Below are 21,377 nucleotides of genomic sequence, written 5' to 3'. Positions count from 1 at the left end.
ATTTCAAAGAGAGGAAGGGAGAGGGAAAGAGAGATAGAAACATCAATGATGAGTCATTGATGGGATGCCTCCTGCATGCCCCGTGCTGGGGATCAAGCCCAAAATCCAGGCATGTGCCTTGACCAGGAATCGAACCTTGATCTCCTAACCACTATTTTTTAATAGGAAGATTAAGATTTTTTTAATTGAAAAAGTGAAAATGTTAGCATTGTACGATATGGAATATAGGAGAATTAGTTGATATTAGACTTAAAAAGAATTTTGACAAGAGGAACCACAATGAGAAGTTGACATTTGCAATTCAAGTGCTCAGTTGTTTAAGATGCCCAGGAAATCCAATCTGTGTGATGGACACAGGCTGACCCCTGTGTTCACAGTGATAAGCAGCGGAGGGTTCCTCAGCAATGGAGAGGTGATCATCCGTTATAAACTATGGGTGAAAAGAAGAGGATTTCTTATCATTTGACATTGAGCTGCTGAATCTCTGGGGAATTGTTTTAAGTGGTCAAGGTTTTCAGCAGAAACCACAGAGCTTTTGTCAGCACAATGGGTGACAGCAGCCATATCAATGCCCATGCTAACCATACTCATTGATTTCTCCCAGGCCTTCAGGTACCACGAAAGCCACGCCCTACATGCCATAGCCACAACACCCACCTCCATGGCCTCCAGAGTAGTTTCCATCATAGGTGCAGCCTAGAGTCGGGAAATGAGGATGAGTGTTAGCTATTGTTGTCGCTGTCATTTGGGATGGTCTGCCAGACGCTTCCTGGCTGGGGTGACAGTATGTATGCCTAATGGTTAAGAACACAGACTTTCCAGAGAACATATCTGGCGCTGACATTAACAACATGTATAGACTTTGGGCATACTTGTCCCTCTCAGCCTCAGTTTCCCCAGCTATAAAGTGGAGATAGACATCCCTTCCTCGCTAGGCTGCTGTAAGGGTGGAACTAAATCAACATGTATAACGTTTTAGCACAGCTCCTGACATCCAACAATACTCTCTCACACCAGTTATTTTCCTGTTTTTGCCCAGAGAGGAAAGGGTCTGGCTGACACACCTTTCACCTCTCTCCTCCACCCCAGAGCAAAGTGTGTATGTGTGTGTGGGGGGGGGGGCACGCTTCCCCTGGTCTCTGGGCGGGTCTCTGACTCAGCTCAGGGCACCCCCTCCCCTTGCCCAGCTCCCCAAACCGGTCGGGGCCCTTCTAAAGGGCTCATTAGAGGGGAGAGGCACCTATCTGCATTCCCTTCTTTTCAGGATTCCCAAGATCTGGGCATTAGAGAGGCGTTTATACCTATGTGACCAAGACCCCTGGCCCTCCAAGGGATGGGGGCGCTGGAGGCAGAGTGGGGGGGGGGCGATGCTGGGTTTTCCAAGGGTGGAGCCGATGGGGCAGGGATGCCCGGATGCTGGGACCGCGGGCGGGGCAAGCTGGTCGCTCCCTCCTCCCTCGGGAGCTGTTGGACCTGTTGGGGCCCCCCCTCCACTTCCGGGCTGCTGGGGAGGGGGCAGAGCAGCCTCTCTCCTCCCTCTTCCCCGGCCACCTGTTTCGGAGGCAGAAACCACAGCGCCCTTAGTGCAGAGGGGAGCGCGCCGAATCCTGAGCGGGTGAGGGGGTCGGGGCAGCGGGGCAGCGGGGCAGCGGGGGCCGGGGGACTTGGCCTCCTGGGTCTGCGGGGGCGGAGGAGGCTGGAGCTCCGGAATCTTGCTCCCGGGAGGAGCTGAGGACTCAGGCTCCTGGTTTGTCTAGAGAGAGGGAGACTCGGAGCCGCGACTCCTGAGCCCCTGGATGAGGTGGCATGGGCGCCGCTCCCTCCACGGGGGTCGGAGCCAGGCTCCGGAGAGCAGGGACCGGGAGCCCCCAAGGGAGGAGATGGGGTCGCTGTGAGGTGGCCCAGGGATCGTGGGGGGCTGCTGGGAGGGTACCAGGCGCCGCACCTGGACAGATGGGATGAACCCATAGGGGGCGTGCTAGGCTAGGACCCCGGACTCAAATTTCGGTCTGGCCTCCGGGGGCGTGGCGCCCTTGGAGCCACGGAATCCCGCCTCCTAAACCTGCAGGACGCTCGGGGGACGCTCGGCCCCATTCTTTGAACTCCAGGCGGAGCCTCCAGGGAGCCGCTGCGCTGAGCGCGCGGGCCCGGGCCCCGCCCCCACGCCGGAGGCCCCGCCCCCGGAACGCCGGGCCCCGCCCCCCGCGGGAGCGCGCCACCGCCATGGGGACGCCCTGCAGCCCCGAGGAAGGGTCGCCGCCGCGGGTCCCAGAATGCGACGCGAAGATTCAACCCCAAGGGACCTCCCAGCCCCAGGAGCGCCCGAGGGACCCCCGCCAGCAGGAGGCTCCCGAGGTCCCGGCGGAGCTGCCGAGCGGCCGGGGAGCCGAGCAGCAGGCGGAAGAAGAGGAAGAAGTGGGAGAGGGGAGCAGCACCGAGAGCAGCCGCGACGCGGTGAGCGCGGGGCGGGGGCAGGTGCGGGGACGAGGGGCGCAGGTGTGGGCGCACCAGACAGGCCGCCACCTGCAGGCAGGGAGAGAGCGCCAGAGATGAGGGGGCCCCCGAGAGACAAAGACCCGGACACAGAGCCGGAGAGACGCAGACCGAGTGAGAGACAGAGACACCTGGAGACAGGTACAGAGACCAGACGGACAGAGACCCAGGGGCGGGGAGACCGAGGCCAAGACCCGACACAGGCAGAGACACGGGAGGACCAGAGAGAGAGAGTGGCCCGGAGACAGAGACTCGGAGAGACGGGTCTAGAGACAGACGCCCAGAAACAGGGCAGAGACGCTCAGAGAAGCAGAGAGAGAGACAGAGACAGAGACACCCCGAGAGAGGGAGGCGCTCCGAGGAAGAGAGACCTGGCAATTCCGAGACAAAGACGGGCACCGCCGGGAGAGATGAGCCCAGAGAAACGGGGGCTGGGGGGTGGGGAGAAGACTCAGACACCCGGGGGCAGCGAGCGGAGACCCAGGGCCCACGAGGCGTGACACCCAGAGAGCAGGACCTGGTCAGAGAGAAGCAACTTGGCTCAGCCCCCCTCCCGGGACTGCGAGCCCCCCGACCTCCTCCTGGGGCCGGGTGTTCCCCGGACCTGCACCCTCCCTTGAGTAAAAGCCTGGCGGTTGAGTTGGGCCGGTTAAGACCCCCAGAGGGGGTATGAGACCGATTTAGGGACTGCAGGGGGGAGGCCTCTCCGCTAGACCGCGCCCTCTCCTGTCCCAGGGGGAGGCCCCGCCTCCCGCGCAGATCCCAGCCACGCCCCCCACACCCACCCCGTCCAAGGAAGGGGTGCGAGGGGCAGCGCAGCGGCTCCGAGGGCAGCAGCTGGAGGCCCTGACCCGAGTGGCCCTGATGGAGCAGCGGGTGAAGGAGCTACAGCGCCAGAGGAAGGAGCTGAGGATCGAGGTGAGGCTGCAGACCCCGCGGGATCCGGCTCCAGGCCTCCAGCGCCCCCTTTCCCCAGGCCTCCGCGGCCCCAGCCCCCGCCTTCTCTCCGCAGATGGAGGTGGAGGTGGCCCTGCTGCGGGGCGAGCTGGCCGGGGAGCGAGTGGCCGTCCGGCGGGAGGAGGAGCAGCTGCGGGAGCTGCTGCAGCAGCAGGTGGACTCGGAGCAGGGCGGCCGGGAGCAGCGGGAACAGGTCTGTTTGTCCTGCTGGTCTTCATCATCAGGCTCCTTCCTTGTCAGAGGAATACCCTGGTGGGGCTCCTGGGACCAGGGTTACCGCTGTTCCCCAAGTGGTGATACTTGGGCTGCGCTGGGAGGCGGCGGTGGACAGATGCTTCTCATTTTTCTCCTGCCTTCCTGACTCTCGGGTTTCTTCCTTTGCCCCCCTCTCTCTCTGCTCTTTTAATGTCATAATGTGAAAGATGTCTAACCAACAAAAACAGGAGAGTCAGATTGCCGCCACGTGGCGCGCTCACTAGCTTCAGCAGGGGTTAACTTCCGCTCCTTTGCTTCCCTAGCCCCGGGTTTGGAAGCCCATCCCAGGCATCCTATTACTTTTTAAATAAGAACTCCTTTTCAAAAACATTATCACCATATCATCATCATCATACCTTAAGAATTAATAAGTTCTTAATATTGTTTTATTTCCAGTTTTCATGTTTCCAGATTGTCTCAAAAATGCCACTTGGCTGTTTGAATCAGGGCCTCAAAAGGGTTGAAATGCCATGTGTGTGTTGTTTCACTTCTAATAGTCTCTATCCACGACTGTTTTCCACACTCTTTGCTGGAGAAACCAAGTCTTCTGTCCCATGGCCAGGATGTGTCCTGTGTCCTTTGCCATGTTCCTCTTCCTGCAGCAGGTGGTGGGTTAGGAGTACAGGCCGGATCAGGTTCACACGTGCTTAGTGCCTCCTGCGTGCTGTGTCAGGGGACATCATTTCTGGGTGTCCGGACCTCAGTGAGGTCACTCTGATCCCTTCCTAATAATGGTTTAACTAAAGGCTTTAACCTCCATCCATTGGTGGTCATTGCTTGGATCAGTTAACATCATAGTTTAGAACATGGTAATTTCGTAATTCAGGTTTTCTCTTTGCCTTTATCTTGTATGTTGTAATTTCCTCCAGCTGGGTCCAGGGTCCTCATTCATCCTCAAAAAGCCCATATTTCTCCTAGCCCTGATTTCCGTCCTATAATGTAGACCTCTGTGTCCCGCTTCTTAAGATACTGCTTCCTGGATGCACCTTCCTGCCCCAGGATTCAGGAGTCCAGGCCCCCAGCCCCTCCTCCCTCAGACCCTGGAGTCTGGGCCCTTCTCAGTCACTGTAACCAAAGCTGACCTCAGCAACTCCCTTTTCTGCACTGTCCCTATCTCACCCTCCCTCCGGTCACCAGGCGAGTCCTGGACCTTGCTCTGCACACCTCCCTATCTTTCACACCCAAGCCTATCAATCAGCGTGTCCTGTCCTTTCTGTTCCCTGATCCTCTCTCTAGTCTGGGCCCTTCTCCTACTGCCCAGGCCCAGTATAGGTCTCATCTTCATTGCTTGGAGGACTCATGAAGGAGCTGGTGCCAGCCCCTCATATCATCCCAGAGGGATGGTTCCATGCCTAGATTCTACTCCATCCTTTCAGTCCTTCCGTGGCTCCCCATTGCCCCAGGAGAAGGGCTCCTCAGCCTGGTTGGCCAAACCCGACACGAGCTATGCCCGCCTTTCCGCTGTTGTCTCCCACTGTGCTCACTGTCTCTTCCCTCAATGCCTTCTTCCTCCCCAACAAAAGTTTTCCCCTAAACTCCCCATACTTCTCAACTATTTGCAACATGCTGTTCCCTCTGCCCAAAATGCCCTTCCAGCCCCTCTATCTCCCTAGTTCTAAATGCGCTCAGATTTTTGAGACCTTAAAATCCTTACATTCAGAAAACCTTGGATTACCCCAGTAGGAATTGCTCCCCCCTCTGGTTTCCAACAGTCCCTGCATTTCATTGTCCTGATTATCCCAGGTTGTAACTGGCTGTGTCCCCACCTGGAGCCCAGGGACTAGGTCTGACCTCCCTCTGGGTCCCAGTATCAGTCACCCAGCATGGATATGTTTTGTATTCATTCATTTCTTGAATAACTGTTTATATGATGCCTACTCTGGGTAGGCCAGTACAAGAGTGAACCAGACACATAGGGTCCCTGCCCTCATGGAGCCATGCCCAGGCAGGGAGGGATCTGAGGTCCAGCCAGCCTGGCCCTTGCTGGCCTCTGTGTCCATCCCTTGTGCTCAGGGGAAGGCTAAAAGCCTGGCTTTTCTTTCAGGAGCAGAGGCGGCTGAGCCAGGAGAGGGATCGAGTGGAGCGTCTTCGTCGGAGACTACGGGAGGCCCAGGGACAGCTCGACTCACAGCCAGAGGACCAGCATGAGCGGCTTCTGCAGGGCATGCAGGAGGTTAGTGCCCTGTGGACCCTCTCAGGGACCTGGTGTTCAGGGTCCTCTCACTTCAAGACCCAGAAATACAGGCCTTCAGTCCCCTCCTCCCCAGAGTCCCCTAACCCCCAGGACTCAAGCGCCTCCTTCTTCATTGACCAGGAGTCCTGGCCCAGCCCCCCACTCTCCTGAGCCCTAGGGGTCCAGGCTTCCAGCCCTTTTGCATTTCTGCCCACAGATTAGGGAACAGCTGGATGTGGCCCAGCGTGCCTACGAGGACCTGGAGTTCCAGCAACTGGAGCGAGAGAGCCGGCGGGAAGAGGAGGATCATCGGGACAGCCCTGGAGCTTGGGTGCTGGACCCCAAGGTCCAGGAGCTTCAGGCCAGCGTGGCACAGCACAGGGTGAGCTGGGCTGACTAACCTGCCTGCCTCACGTTGCCCTCTGTCTTTTCCACTCCATGTCTGGCCCTTTCTCTGTTTCCTGCCTGTGTCATGTTCTTCATAATAGTAACGACAATAGCTGACATTTACTGAGCACTTACTGTGCTCCAGGCACACAGTAACATTTCATGGGTATTTAGTCATCGAATCCTTACAACAATCCTTGGAGGCAAATCTTATTTTTCCATATTTTATAAATGAAGAAACTGAAGGTCAGGGTATCATGTAATCTTTTCCAAAGTCACTTAGTTTGTAAAGGATAAAGCTGGGATTTGAGTCTACTGGGTCTTCACCACCACACTCTATCTCTGTCTGTCAAACCCGAGTTCAAAAAGAGGCTCCCACCAGCCCCTTCCTCTGACTCACACAGCTTCTGTCCATCTCTGGGCTGTTTCTGCCTTGTCTTCTTTCTCCGCATCTGCATCTCTTGGGATCTAAGTTCTTTTCTGTACATATTCTGGTTTGTTTCTGTCTGTCCCTTTTCTCTCTCTCTCTCTCTCTGGGTCTCTGGGTCTGTTTGAATATCAAATCCTCCATCTCCTCTTCTGCACCCCCCCAAAAGGAAGAAGGCACCAGGGAGCTTAACTTCAAGTTCCGCCAGCCCCTCCCAGGCACCCAGGTCCCAGGGTCTCTGTCATGGGGTGGAGTTCTGTGGGAGCCAGCTGGGTATGCTGAGTAATGAGGGCACTGGGGGTGCCCTGCAGCGCCGGATCCAGGTGTTGGAGGAGCAGCTGAAGTCGCTGGGGGAGCAGATGGCAGCTGAGAGCCGAGGGCTGAGCCGGAAGAAGGAAGAGGCCCTTCAGGCCCTGACACAAGTAGGTGGCCCCCAGTGCTACCATCCTACTTTCCCCTGGGCATCCCATCGCCTCCCCGCTGCTGGGACGGCCCATTCCGACTCAGGTGTGGCAGCCTGTGATGCCTTGCCTCCCCCTAGGAACGGAGCAGACTGCTTGAGCTTAATTGCCTTCAGGGAAGCTCTGGCGGAGACCTCTCTGAGCCCAACCAGGCCCTCACTAAGGTATGGGGGTTTCTTGCACCTGTCAGTCCCTCCTCCCTCAGACTCAGGAGTCCAGGCCCTTAGACCCCTCTTCCCTTGGGACCCAGGATTCTCAGCCTCTAATCCCTTTCACCCTTGGGACCCAGGAGTTTGGGCCCCCAGCTCCTCCTCGGGGAACAGGCAGTCTCTGCCCACAGTCCTCACTCATGCTGGGAGACTGGACAGTAAGACCACATCCCAGCCCTCTTGTGACTTTGGGCCTTTGTTTTTTCCATCCGAGAAATGGGCTGGCACTGGAGACATTGGCAGGAGCATCCTGGAACTGGTGGGTTCTCGGAGATCCCTCCAGCTCCTGTTAACCCTCACCCTCTCCCACAGCTCCTGTTCACACAGAAGACAGACCGCCAGTTGCTGGTGCTCCAGGACCCCACCGCGCACACTGCCGCCTCCTCCTCTTCCTGCCTCTTCTCCGTTCACAGCTCCCTGCAGGTGCCTCCATCCCCTCTTCCCCCACTGGCCACTTCGTCTCCAGAACTCCTGCTGTGGCTTTCTCTGCTGTGGGGGACAGGGAAAGTTGATCAAGGGGTATTTTTAGTTTTATCAGGCTCAAGCTTTATTTATTTTTTCCTTCTGCCTAACACCCCGCCCCACCCCTGGAGAAATGGGAACATGTGCACCCAGGAGTAAACTTTAAAAGCATCTGAACAGGGCATATTGATAAGAAAGAGTATCGGCTGGGTTGCCAGGCAACCGACTCAGAGCGTAAATATGACCTTTATAAAATAAGTTGCATATCTATAAATACTTAGGGGGAAGCTGTGTCCATTCCTGTGGAGTTGTTTCCTGAGTTATTGGCTCCTGTGGACACGGAGCTTCTAAGGCCAGGTGCACCCTGTTCCTGCTGATAGGATCTCATCCCCGCCTTGCGCCTGGGTGTCACCTGGGGGCCTGGCCAGGCACTCTTCTGTGTGCTTTGTGTGAGGTCACTTGCTTAATACTCGCATCAGCCAAGGCAGGGCAATGGGTTGTCGCCCACTTTACAGAAGGGAGTCTAGCCTGAAAAGAGAAATGGCCTGCCGCAGTCACCCCGGTGAGTGGCAGAGCCAGATCTGAACCAGTCTGTCTGTTTCCACGGCCTGTGCCTTTTAGGAAACTAGGGCCTCTGTTTGGGTGCGGATACTTGTCCTGCCACTTCCCAGCTGGCTGAACTTAGACATGTCTCTGTGCCTCAGTTTGTTCACTGCAAAATGGGAATAAGAGCACCTTCCGGTTAATGGTTAAAGGCTTAGCATGGCGCCTGGCACATAGTAGATGCTCAGTGGATGCGGGCTGCAGGTACTCTGATTACAGTGACAATTAGCAGTAGTGTTATAATTATGAATACCCTTCTCCTACCCACTTCTGGGTTTTGTGACCCTATGCTGGCTTCCTCACTGATGTTTCCATCTTATTTTTTGTCTCCCAACAATCTGTTGCCCACACAACAGCCCTCCTACTTTAGTCTTCCCCCATCAGAACCCTTCAGTGCCCCCCCAGGCCTCACTATGGCCTACCAGCCCCTGCCTGACCTGGCCCCTGCCTGACCTGGCCCCTGCCCTCCTCTCCCCACTCTCCCCAGTGCTCTGCTCAGCTGCGGGAGCACCGACCAACTAATACTTTATGCTTGTTTCTCTCTCAGGACCTTTGCACTTGCCGATTCTTCCACCTGGAACACTGTTCCCCTCAGTGTTCCCTGGCCAACTCTTATCCTTGGGCCTTGGGTCAATACCCAGGAGGCTGACTCTGGTCTTCCAGTTGGGGGGTGATCCTCTTTTAATCTTCACCCAAGGAAAAGATTATTGATTTTAGAGAGAGGAAGGGAGAGGGAGAGAGAGGTCTTGAGAGAAAGAAACATCAATGGGAGAGAGCAGCATCGATCAGTTGCCTCTCGGGGGTCGAACCCACAACCTTTTTTGGTGCACTGGGATGACCTCCAACCAACCGAGCCACACGGGCAGGGCTAGGTTGTATTTAATTGTCATGTTTATTTATTTTTTTAAAGCTAATATTCCCCTTGTTCAAAGTTCAAAGGGCATGGGAAGATACTCAGAGAAAAGGCTCCTCCGTTATTTCCCTCCGTTCAGATCATCTGCTGGGGGCGGCCCGGTGACCCGTTTCTTGGGTCTCCTTGGAGATACTTTGTTTCCGCATTCTGTCGTGCATATGCTCTCGCCCTCTGTATGCGTAGTTACAGTATCTCCACCCTGCTCTGGACTGGCTTTTATCTTGGAGATTATTTTCTCTCTGGATATAAAGAGCACCTCCTCCTTTTACTGGATGTGCTGCAGAATTTCCCACAGTGGGGGAGATCCCTGCCCTTTCTGTGGGCACTGTGGTGGTCTCCAGGCTTCTGAGGGGAAAACCTTGAACTCAGCTCATTTTGCGTACGTATGAGTATATCCACAGGATATAGTCCTACAAGTGGGACTGGGGCTCCAAGACGTATGCATTTGTCATAAAAAAAAAAAAAAAAAGAGCCAAATTGACCTCCATAAAGGTTGTTCCAATAGAACCCCCCCGATAGTTTTATCAAAATATAACTCACACACCCTACAAGCCACCCAGTTAAAGAGTACAATTCAGTGGCTTTCGTATATTCACGGAGCTGTGCAGCCATCACCACAACTCAGAGCTTGTCCGTAACCTCCAAAGAAACCCAGCGCCCTTCGGCCATCGCGGCCCAGCTGTCTCCCCCCCCCCCCCAGCACCCTTGGCCATCGCCGCCCAGCTGTCCCCCCCAGCCCCTGGCAGCTGCCAACCCACTTCCTGTCTGTGGACTGGCCCGCTCTGCACTTTCCGCCGCGTGGTCCCCTGTGACTCGCAGCTCTCACTCGGCATCGTGTTTGGAGTAGCTTTTGATCTGTGCCAATTAGATGGTGGTTTTACTTGTCAGTCAGTCGTCTGACTTCCATTTGAAATCGAGCATCTTGTGTGTTTTCAGGGCTCCATCGGCCTCCAAAGGAATGGAAGCCTGTCCCGGAAGAGGGGAGAGAGGCTGAGCCAGAGGGGATCCCCCCGACCTCTGTCCCTCCATTGTCCTGGTGAGGACTGCCCCCCTCCATCCCCACACACCCTCCTCCCTCACCACCACCCTTCGAGGGCTTGGATGCCTGTTGGGGCAGAAGTGGAGGGTTTTGGACAAGGGACAATCCCAGCCTCCTAGCCCTACATCCTCTCCCCCAGGACCCCTGGAGACCTCAGCCCTCCCACCAGCAGCAGGAGACTCTGGGAGGCACTCACTCTATCAGCTGCTGAATTGTGGCTCTGGGAATAGGTGAGGCATCAGGGAGAAGGTGGGAAGATGGGGGAAGAGGCAGGGCCACTGTAACCTGCCCTGGTCTCTGTTCCCCCCTCCTAGCTGTGGGGCGCTCTACCCAGACATTGCCCGCATGGAGCGGCTCCTGCAGCAGGCTGTGGCTGAGCGGGAGCGGCTGCTCAAGGCCAGGGTGAGACCCCAGACCCTCCTGCTTAGGGTCAGGAGATTCAGCCCCACCTCTTCCCCCAGACCCAGGAGTCCAGGCCCCAGCCCCTCCTCCCTCAGACCCAGGAGTCCAGGCCCCCAGCCCCTCCTCCTTCAGACCCAGGAGTCTCAGCCCCCAGCCCCTCCTCCCTCAGACCCAGGAGTCCAGGCCCCCAGCCACTCCCTCAGACCCAGGAGTCCAGGCCCCCAGCCCCTCCTCCTTCAGACCCAGGAGTCTCAGCCCCCAGCCCCTCCTCCCTCAGACCCAGGAGTCCAGGCCCCCAGCCACTCCCTCAGACCCAGGAGTCCAGGCCCCCAGCCCCTCCTCCTTCAGACCCAGGAGTCTCAGCCCCCAGCCCCTCCTCCCTCAGACCCAGGAGTCCAGGCCCCCAGCCACTCCCTCAGACCCAGGAGTCCAGGCCCCCAGCCACTCCCTCAGACCCAGGAGTCCAGGCCCCCAGCCTCCTCCCTCAGACCCAGGGGTCCAGGTCCCCAGCCCCTCCTCCCTCAGACCCAGGAGTCCAGGCCCCAGCCCCTCCTCCCTCAGACCCAGGAGTCCAGGCCCCCAGCCACTCCCTCAGACCCAGGAGTCCAGGCCCCCAGCCTCCTCCCTCAGACCCAGGGGTCCAGGTCCCCAGCCCCTCCTCCCTCAGACCCAGGAGTCCAGGCCCCAGCCCCTCCTCCCTCAGACCCAGGAGTCCAGGCCCCAGCCCCTCCTCCCTCAGACCCAGGAGTCCAGGCCCCCAGCCCCTCCTCCCTCAGACCCAGGAGTCCAGGCCCCCAGCCCCTCCTCCCTCAGACCCAGGAGTCCAGGCCCCCAGCCCCTCCTCCCTCAGACCCAGGAGTCCAGGCCCCAGCCCCTCCTCCCTCAGACCCAGGAGTCCAGGCCCCCAGCCCCTCCTCCCTCAGACCCAGGGGTCCAGGCCCCAGCCCCTCCTCCCTCAGACCCAGGAGTCCAGGACCCCAGCCCCTCCTCCCTCAGACCCAGGAGTCCAGGCCCGAGCCCCTCCTCCCTCAGACCCAGGAGTCCAGGCCCCAGCCCCTCCTCCCTCAGACCCAGGAGTCCAGGCCCCCAGCCTCCTCCCTCAGACCCAGGGGTCCAGGCCCCAGCCCCTCCTCCCTCAGACCCAGGAGTCCAGGCCCCCAGCCCCTCCTCCCTCAGACCCAGGGGTCCAGCACATTTCTCCCAGATCTTACTGGTTGGTGTCCTCACTGACTGCGTCCTGAACCCACAGGAAGGAACAAGAAGGACCGCAGAAGTGCCCTCGGGCCCCGCTGTTCCTGCCATCATGGTCAGTCTCCTGCCCTCACCACACCTCTCTCCTGCTCCTGTCACCCTGGCCTCTGCCCTTTCTTATCCCACTCTTTCCTCTCCAATGGCACAGAAAAGTGTCCTGGGCTTGGCAAGGGAAGGGGAACTAAAAAGACGTAGCTTCCATTCCCATTGTGGTTGTCCATACCCAGAGCATGTCCTTAAGTAACATGCTCCACTTCTTTGTGCCTCAGTTTCCTCTTCTGTAAGTGGGTGACAGTGTCAGCAGTTACTGCCAAATGAGGGCAACTATACCCTGTGGCTTTTAAAAATTATTTAAAATTTTGTTTTGGTTGTTTATTTTTTATTATTTTAAAACACTTTTTATTAGAGAACTACTCAAGCATATGCAAAGGTAGAGAGAATATACCCCGATGTGCCCCCCACCCAGGTTCAGTGGTTACCAGTATTGAGTCTTGTTTCAGCTGCCAACTTTGATTGCTGGTCCCACACCTACTTCACACGCTGCAGTGGAATATTTTAAAGCAAATCCCAGGTGTATCATTTCATCCATTCCTCACTGTGTATCTCTAATAGATGAGCATTTTTTAACATAAAAATTCCACTGTCATACCTTATCAAGACTATTAATAATTCTGTAACATCCTGATACCTGGCCCATAGTCACGTTCCCCTAATTGTCTCTTTATAGTTGGTTATTTAACTCTAGGTCCAAACAAAGCACAGGCAATGCATTTTTTTGAATGCCTCAAATCTCTGAGATTAAAAGTCCTCCCTCCCCACTTTTTTTTTATACTCTCTGGAGGATATGTTTTTATTGATTTTAGAGAGAGAGGAAGGGGGAGAGAGAGAAACATTGATCGGTAGCCTCCTGCACTACCCTGACCAGGATCGACCCTGCAATTTAGGCATGTGCTCTGACCTAGAACTGAACCCGCAACCTTTCGGTGTACTGGGCAACGCTCCAACCAACTGAGCCACCTGGCCAGGGCCCACTTTTTTTAAAAAAACGATATTTTTATTGATTTCAGAGAGAGGAAGGGAGAAGGAGAGAGTTGAAACATCAATGATGAGAGTCATCAACGATCGGCTGCCTCCTGCACGCCCCTGACTGGGGATCGAGCCCACAACCCGGGCATGTGCCCTGCCCGGGAATCGAACCATGATCTCCTGGATCCTAGGTCGATGCTCAACCGCTGACCCACACCCGGCTGGGTCCCACTTTTTTTTTAATGCCATTTTTTCATGGAAAAAGATTGAGCCCTTTTATCTTGTAGAGTTTCCCACATTCTGGATTTCGCTAACAGGCTCCTTATTAAAATGTTATTTTTACCTCCCCTAAAAGCACGAATACGTTTCTGTTATAAAGAATGTGACCGTGTGGGGAATGTGAAGGTCACCCTTGAGCCCTCCTCCTGCCGCACCTCTGGAGGTGAAGGTGTTTTCTGTTGTGAAAAAGCCTTTGAATCTTCTTACACTTCCACAAACCCTGGTCAAGCCATCTTTCGCGAATTCATTTTTCCCTGTGACGAGCGCACTGTTCCCAAGCTGCTGCTTGTTTTCCTAACCACTGCCGCTTCCTTATACATCTCAGTCTATATTTATGGGGTGCCTACTGCGCTGTGGGCCCTGGGTGGCAGCAGGGACCAAGATGACAACCCCTGCACTTGGGAAGCTGCTGTTTATTGGGGGGGGAGGCGGGGGACAAGCAAAAATAAGGAGCATACCAGGTGCTGATAGGAGCCAGGGAGTGAAATAGAGCCGGGGGCTGGCAGAGCTTCCCGGCGTGAGGCACAAGCTCCAGCCCATTAAGAATGAAGCGCCCTGCCTCGTAGCAGCAGCGTTTATTAACCAGTGTGTCTCTGGGTTTGTGCCTAGGAGTAGAAGCACCGGGTTGGTCGTCTCTGGCTGTGTGACTTGGGCCTAGTGACAGCCTCTCTGAGTCTTGGTTTCCATACCTTTAAAATCAGGATAATAGCCCAGGCTGAGCGTCTCAGTTGGTTAGAGCATCGTCCTGATGCACCAAGGTTATGGGTTCAATCCCGGTCAGGGCACATACAAGAGCCAACCAATGACGCATCAGTAAGTGGAGCAGCAAGTCACTGTTCCTCTTCCTCTCTATCTAACAAACAAACAAGCAAACAAACAGGGGTAATAGTGTACTTACCCTCCCAGAGAGTTTGAGTGGGCCGAGAAATTATACCTATAAAGTGCTTAGCACACTTAATAGTCACTAATTTTGTCGAAACAACAGCAGCAACAGAAACGGTGCTCTCATCTATTGATCACTTACTGTTTGGTCCCTGTTTTATAGAGGCGGTATATTAGGGTCCCACTCTGGGGAACCTGACCTAGGGCTGCCTCATCTCTCCGACATGCCTTTGGTGTTTCAGGGTGAACTCTTAGGCCATGAAGCCCTGGGCTCCAGTTCCAGCTATGCCGCCTAAGCTCTAGGTGACTTTGGGGGGATTAGTTCATCTCTTCGTACCTGTTTGCTCATCTGTAATATGGGGCTCCTAGTAGCCTTGTGCCCAGGGTGGCAGTGGGGAGTCAAGGAGCTGATGCTGGAAAAGCTCATGCAGTTTCATAGTCAGTGTAGCTGTCAGGTTCAGCATCATGATCATCATTGAAAAAAAAAAAAAAAAAAAAAAAAAAAAAATATATATATATATATATATATATATATATATATATATATATAATTGATTTTAGAGAGGGGGGAGAGAGAGAGAGAAACATCGATTTGTTGTTCCACTTATTTAAGCGTTCATTGGTTGATTTTTGTATGTGCCCTGACCCAGGATGGAAGCAGCAACCTTGGCTTATGGAGACCACGTTCTAACCAACTGAGCTACCCGGCCAGGGCGCGTCATTGTTAATATTACCGTTTAAAGGCTGTAACATGCCTTGCATGTGAGCTGCGTGACCAGCTACCCTGTGGGCGCCACGCTTCAGGCCCCCTGCGGACCCCATGCGGTCAGCTGCCCCCTTCTCTCCTCTCCCAGGCCCCGCCCACGCTCCCGCCCCGCCCTCCTGGCCCACGGGTCTTGGATCTCCGGCAGCACCTGGACCGCTGGGGCCACAACCCCGAAAGCTGCCCACATGTCCAGGTGTCCGGGAGCTGCTGCCGCGGGCCCCTGGTGAAGATGGGCGGCCGCATCAAGACCTGGAGGAAGCGGTGGTTCTGCTTTGACCGCCAGGCCCGCCGCCTGGCCTACTACGCGGGTAAACCCGGCTGTGGGCCCCCAGGCCCGGGGGAGCCTACTCCCAAGGCCTCCCCCCAGACACCTAGGAGTCCCGGCCCCGACTCCTTCTCTCTTAGACCCATGGGTCTCGATCCCCAGGACTCAGGAGTCGGCCCCTGCTCCCGGCTTCCCCCAGGGTCCAGGAGTCTGCTCCCCTACTCCTTCCTGACCCACTACAACTCAGGAGTCTGGGCTCCCAGCTCCCCCTTCCCCCAGGACCCAGGAGTCCAGATCTACACCCACTCCTATAGAAAGCCTGCCTCGGTACAATTCTGGCTCCCCAGACCTCATTTTCCTAAGATACCCAGGAGGAGTCAGAACCCACATTTTCAGTGCCCTTCCCCACCTGCATCACCCAGGAGGCCCCTCTCAATTTTTCTCAAGGGGAATCAATGAATCTGGCCTCTCCTTGAGTCCCCTTGTCTGGGACCAAGGCATTCAAGGACCTGGGGCCCCAGCCCCATTCTCCAGTCTTGTCCAGACTCCACGCCAGTTTCCCATTTAGCATCTACATTCATTCCCCTCCCAACCACAGTATACCTTAGGGACCTTCAGAATGTCACTGTTTTCCTCACCCCAACCCCAATCTCAGGACTTGGGCCCAGTGACCCCCACCCTGCCCAACACATCCACCCCCCCACACACATGCCCCTCTCACTGGCTCTGTTTCTCCCCCCGCCCCCCCATCAGATAAGGAGGAGTCCAAGCTCAAAGGCGTCATCTACTTCCAGGCCATCGAGGAAGTCTACTACGACCACCTACGCTGTGCCTTCAAGGTGAAGTCCCTGCTTGGTGCTGCCCTGTCTTGGTCTGAGCCCCTGCAGTCAAACCTTACTTAGCTAGTTCCTGGGAAAGGCCACCCACAGCCCCCACTGTCAGGGTACTCCACCCAGTACAAGGGATCAACGGGTCATTCACTGCAGGGGCCAAAAATTAATAGTGCAGTCTCTGGCTCTCAGCCACTGTTGCTTTTCTTGGAGCAAAAGATTTAGAGCATAACTTTGGCGAACTCTGATGCGAAGCTAGAGATGAATGGATGAGGAATGAAGAGGGCAGGGTGAGGGCTGGGGCAGCCTGGGAGCATCTAGAGAAGACAGTGAATGGTTCCAGCTTCTGCCCGAAGTTGCCAAATGGGAATGGGCCCCATGTCACATATTTTTTTTCCCTAGAGGATTCGGGGAATTCAAACTTTTATAACAGTGCAGTGCCAGAAATTTAAATGTTGGCAGCCTGTACAGTGTTTAGAAATAGCTGTGGAAAGCAACCGGTTGGGACATCAGGGAAGTGACTTCCTTTTGCCAGCCTTAGTTTTCTCTCCTGCAAAATGAGCACATTCAACCCATTTCAGATGCCTCTCTCCCCAAGTTCTAAGCCCCTTCTTGTGTTAATTCATGTAATCCTCATAACCCAGCGAGGCTGGCAGTATTATTTAGGAAGGCAGGTGGGGAAACAGGTTCAGAGAGTAACTTGTCCAAGGCCACACAGCCTGTATAGGGAGCAAGGCTGCGATTCCAACAGGTGTGTCCTTTTAACCTCCCCTTACCCCAGAGCCCCAACCCTCGCCTGACCTTCTGCGTGAAAACCTACGAACGCCTTTTCTACATGGTGGCGCCCAGCCCCGAGGCCATGCGCATTTGGATGGACGTCGTGGTGACAGCGGCTGATGAGAACCACGTGCCGTGAGCGGCCCCACCCGCGCAGGGGGCGGCCCGGCGAGGCCCCGCCCACTTCCGGAATCCCGGGCCCGCCCCTTTGGAACGCGGCGGGAGCAGCCGCGGGTGCCGCGCTCCGCTGGCCCGAGCCGCCGCGCCGTCTGGGCTGCAGGTGCCTTCCCCCGACGGGAAGCCAGCCCCCGGGCCTTGTCCCGGGCAGGAGGAAGACTGGGGGGGCGGGAAGGAACTATTTATTGGTGCTCCTGTGATACCGAATTAAACACGGAAGAAAAGCTGGTGGTGGTTTTTTCCAGCCCAGGCGTTCGGGCCCCTTGGCCCTCTAGGCGGGACATCCGAGTTAGAGGTACCTCTGAGAGCCAAGTGTCCCACAGCCGGTTCTTCCCTCTTTAAAAATTGAGACTTTCAACTCTAAGGTCATGGCTGGGAGAGGCGCGTGGAGAAGCACGTGACCTTAGCCTTTGGCTTTTTATTTTTTATTTTTAGTTTGCCCGCCCACTTGCTTCCACCCTTTCAGATTTGACAGGGCTCTTGGCAATTACTAGGAGCTCCTAGGCGCCTGCCCTCCGGGCCTTGGCACCTGTATTTCCTCTGCCCTGCCCTTAACCAGCTAGCTCCTCAGTCTCCAGGCCTTAGTTGGGAGCCCTTCCTGACTGCCCAGGCTGGGTCAGGCCCCCCTTTGAGTTCCTCTGTCCCATCCCTGAACACCTAGGCTATCACTGGTGATGGATTGATGTCCTTATAGACTGGGAGCTCCATGAGGCCAGAGCCAGGGCTGTCCTGGTCACTGTGGTGTCCCCAGCACCATAGGGCACATTTCATTCTATGAAAGTGAAAACAAAAAAAGTATCCCTCTCACCTCCTGGGCTTTGTATAAACCATTCCTTTTGCTTAGACAGCTTTCCCCGCTCCACCCAATTTCTACTCATCTAGGTTTTAGCTCAGATGTTGCCTTCTCTAGGAAGCCTTCCCTGATTCTTTCGGCTGAGTCAGATGCTTCCTCTGGGCTCCCCCTCCCAGCTCTGATTACTCATCACAGCCTTGATGCTCCAGGCCAGCACTACTGAAGAGTATGTCTCCGTGCTTGATGGGAGCTCCAGAAGGCAAGGACTGGGGCTGTCTTGGTCACTACTGAGTCCTTGGTGAACAGAAAAGGGCCTAGTGCAAACTAGGTGTCCAGGGAATGTTTAATCGTTGAATAAATGGATGAGAAAGAGATGCTGAGACTGGGGACAATGGTGAACAAGGCAGACATAGAATGCTACCCTAAAGGGCCTGACCCAAGGTGTCCCCTCCAAGAAGCTGTCCCTGCTCCCTAGGCTGTGTCAGGGGGTCTATTCTGGGTTTCTGCTGTCCCTCAGGCTCCTTCACAGTGACCGCTCTAGGCTGTCGTGTAGAGACAGGTCTCCCCCCACCTCTCTGGAACGAGGTATTCAGTCCCTCTGGTTTCCACCTCCTAGGACCTGGGTGTCCTGCTTGTCCCATCCCAGGATTCCTTGAGGATCCTGATTTGGTGCTTCTGTGTCCCAGGAATGCCGGCACCCTAATCCCCAGGTCCTTAGTGACCCCAGGTGTGCCTTGACCCCAGCTCTAGGTGGGAGACATCTGCATTCTCGGATCAATTCAGCCCCCAGCCCCTCTGCAAACTGAGCACTTACTGGGCCAGCTTCATGGCATGTGACTACAGTAGCCGACAGGTCCCCGTGCTCAGAAGAGCCCTCTCAGGGTTAATGCTCTGTGGTTGCTGTCTGGAACATCTTAATTTTGTATTTGAATTTATGCTCTGTAAGTGAAGTCTGAAGGGATGCGAAGCATGAGTTGGGGGGATTGGAGCCTCGGCTCCACCTCCAACCCCCCCCCATGGGTTCAGTCTGCCTTCCCCTCCCCGCCCCTCCCTGTGACCACTGCCACCCTCTAGCTTCAGCAGGGCCCCGGGTGTAAGCGGAAAGCTGAGGGTCAGGCACTTGTGCCCTATGGCATCTCAGGGGTGGGGCACGGCAACAGGGAGGTCGCTCTAATTATGGGGCAGGGTCTCTAGACACCTGTGAGGCTCTGTGCTGGCCCCACAAGTATCCCTGTGCCCAAGGGAAAATGACAGTAAAAACCAAGAGGAGTTGAGAGAGATGGTGGAATAAAGCATTTCCATTCTTAGTACCTTTACAGGTACTCTTTCCTGACTTTTGAACTGGGTGCCCATATTTTCAGTTTGCACTGAGCCCTGACCCCACCCCTTCTCTGACACATCCCAGACAGTACGTCCCAGAGGCAGTGAGGTCTGAGTCAGGCTGGGAACGTCACTGAGCTCAGAGCCTGCCCTGTCCCAGGGGACAGGAAACCCAGAGTGGATATGGCCCCAGGCTTGTCTGATGCCCTGGTGTGACCTCCAGGGCTGGGGACCGCCTCCACACTGACCCCTCTGTGCATCCATCCAGGAACCTGATTCTAAATCTCTTTGCAGTGACCTCTGAGGAGACAAGCTGGGAAGAGTCACTGAGCAGGTTAAGCAGAGGCCCCACGTTCAAACCTCCCTCTGCTCTCTGGTCCAGGGCCAGGTGGGGGTCAGTGCCCAGAACCTGGGCAGGCCTGAGCAAGAGGAGGCTCCCCACCCTGGGTCCCATTCCCTCCCAAGACGCTAGTTCTTCTGGTCCAGCCAGTTGGGGTTCCTCCCTGAAACTCTCCCACGCGGCTAGGGCCTGCAGGGCCTCCTGCTTCTGAGCATACAATAATAACAGTATCACCAGCTGGCCTTCCTCCACCACTCAAGAGATAGGAGTTTTCAGACCCATTTGGCAAAGTTCAGAGAAGGAGACACAGCTGTTTGAGGTCACACAGCAGGAGGATGGCAGAAGCAGGATTAAAATTCCAGACTTGATACTTTGCCCACTGCCTCAGTCCACGTTTATTGTAAAACAGGCACCTCAGAGGCTCAGAGAGGTGAAGACACTTAATACAGGGTCACACAGCAAACTATAAGTGGGGCTGGGATTCCAAGGCTGGGAGGCAGGGGCCAATGCTGAATGACCTCACAAGGAGTCATTCACTTTCTCTCTCAGCGTGATGCCAAGTGACCCCACCTGTGTGACAGAGGTGGTAGTCATTGTTGGAAATGGGGGTGCGAAACAGGGTCTGGGAAATAGATAATATCTTTACGAACATAGCCGCTATTTTTACTGCTGTAGATAAATCTTATCTATGAGCCAGGAAAAACAGTAACTTTGACATAATGTAATACAATATAATAAATATAATAGATAATATAATAATATATAATATATAATATATAATATATAATAATATAATAATATAATATAATATAATATAATATAATATAATATAATATAATATAATATAAGCAGTCACATATATTTGCCAGGATATGGGGATGCTTAGTCATTTTGTGGCTTGCACAGTGCTCTTGTTAGTTCCTGTGTTTAGACACAGCCATGCAGTGGTCCTGACTGTCTCACTCCATCCCAGTCAGTGTGGCCTTGTCTGACTGTAGGGTCTCTGCTGGTGTGTCACAGAACACCATGACCTCCCTGTGAGTGCTAGTCCAGCTCCAGCCCAGCTGTCAGGGGCTGCCTTTCTCTTTCTTACCTGGAAAACTGCCCAGTTCCCTCACTGGGCTGCTGGCCCTCTCTCTTCCCTCTTCTAGAGTCTTTTCCTTTTTTACACAGAGGTCACAGAGACATTTTTCTTTCTTTCTTTAATAATAATGTACATTCAGTGAAGTGATAGGTACACAGCTTGGTGAGTCTTTACATATTTGTACACATGTGTAACTACCACCCACATGAAGATTGTGGGGGCTTCTCACCATTGCTCCTTTGGGGCAATGTCCAGCCCAAGGTAACCCCTGCTGAGATTTCTCTCACTACTTAGTTTTGTCTGTTCTAGAACTTCATATAAATGGAGTTACAAGGCATATTTTATTTGTTTAAGGCTTCTTGAGCTCAACATAAGGTTTTTGAGATTCATCCATGTTGCTGAGGCCATTTGTTGGCTTTTTCACTGCTGTGTAGTATTCCGCAGGATTAGTGAACCACTCTTTTTCCATTCACTTCTTGATGGACATTTGCTTCCCAGATTGAACATATTAGAAAGTAAATCTGATTGTGTCCCAAGCTGATTGAGACCCTCTCAGTGGTTCTCCACCTTTCTCAGAATGAATTCAAATCCCTTCTCAGGGCCTGTAATGACCTAAATGATCTGCCTCGCTTTCCACCCTTCTCCCTCACCCTCTGAGCTCCAGGCGCACCGCTCTCCTGAGTTTCAATGGTTCGTGCTACTTCCCACCTCTAGGTCTTTGCCCCTCTGCTCCCTCTGTAATGCTCTCTGCCCCCCCGGCCTCTTGGGCTAAATCCTACATGTCTTAGAGACCACAGCCCAAATTA

At 54.8% G+C, this 21,377-nt stretch overlaps 1 protein-coding gene across 1 annotated transcript; it reads left to right on the top strand.

Annotated features, from left to right (window-relative positions):
- The first annotated feature begins 2,223 nt into the window (after positions 1 to 2,223).
- On the top strand, positions 2,224 to 17,004 carry PHLDB3 (pleckstrin homology like domain family B member 3). The gene is made up of 15 exons (XM_016219482.2): positions 2,224 to 2,454; positions 3,229 to 3,411; positions 3,506 to 3,643; positions 5,750 to 5,878; positions 6,096 to 6,260; positions 7,004 to 7,114; positions 7,234 to 7,317; positions 7,675 to 7,785; positions 10,277 to 10,376; positions 10,519 to 10,609; positions 10,694 to 10,781; positions 12,031 to 12,087; positions 15,074 to 15,293; positions 16,004 to 16,089; positions 16,862 to 17,004. The coding sequence occupies exons 1-15, from the start codon at positions 2,224 to 2,226 to the stop codon at positions 16,994 to 16,996; spliced, it is 1,929 nt and encodes a 642-aa protein (XP_016074968.2). The 3' UTR covers positions 16,997 to 17,004.
- Positions 17,005 to 21,377: the final 4,373 nt, after the last annotated feature.

The sequence above is a fragment of the Miniopterus natalensis genome, chromosome 18 (assembly GCF_054644295.1).
Source record: "Miniopterus natalensis isolate mMinNat1 chromosome 18, mMinNat1.hap1, whole genome shotgun sequence".
Classification (NCBI taxonomy): domain Eukaryota; kingdom Metazoa; phylum Chordata; class Mammalia; order Chiroptera; family Miniopteridae; genus Miniopterus; species Miniopterus natalensis.
This window is presented reverse-complemented; position numbering and strand designations above follow the sequence as displayed.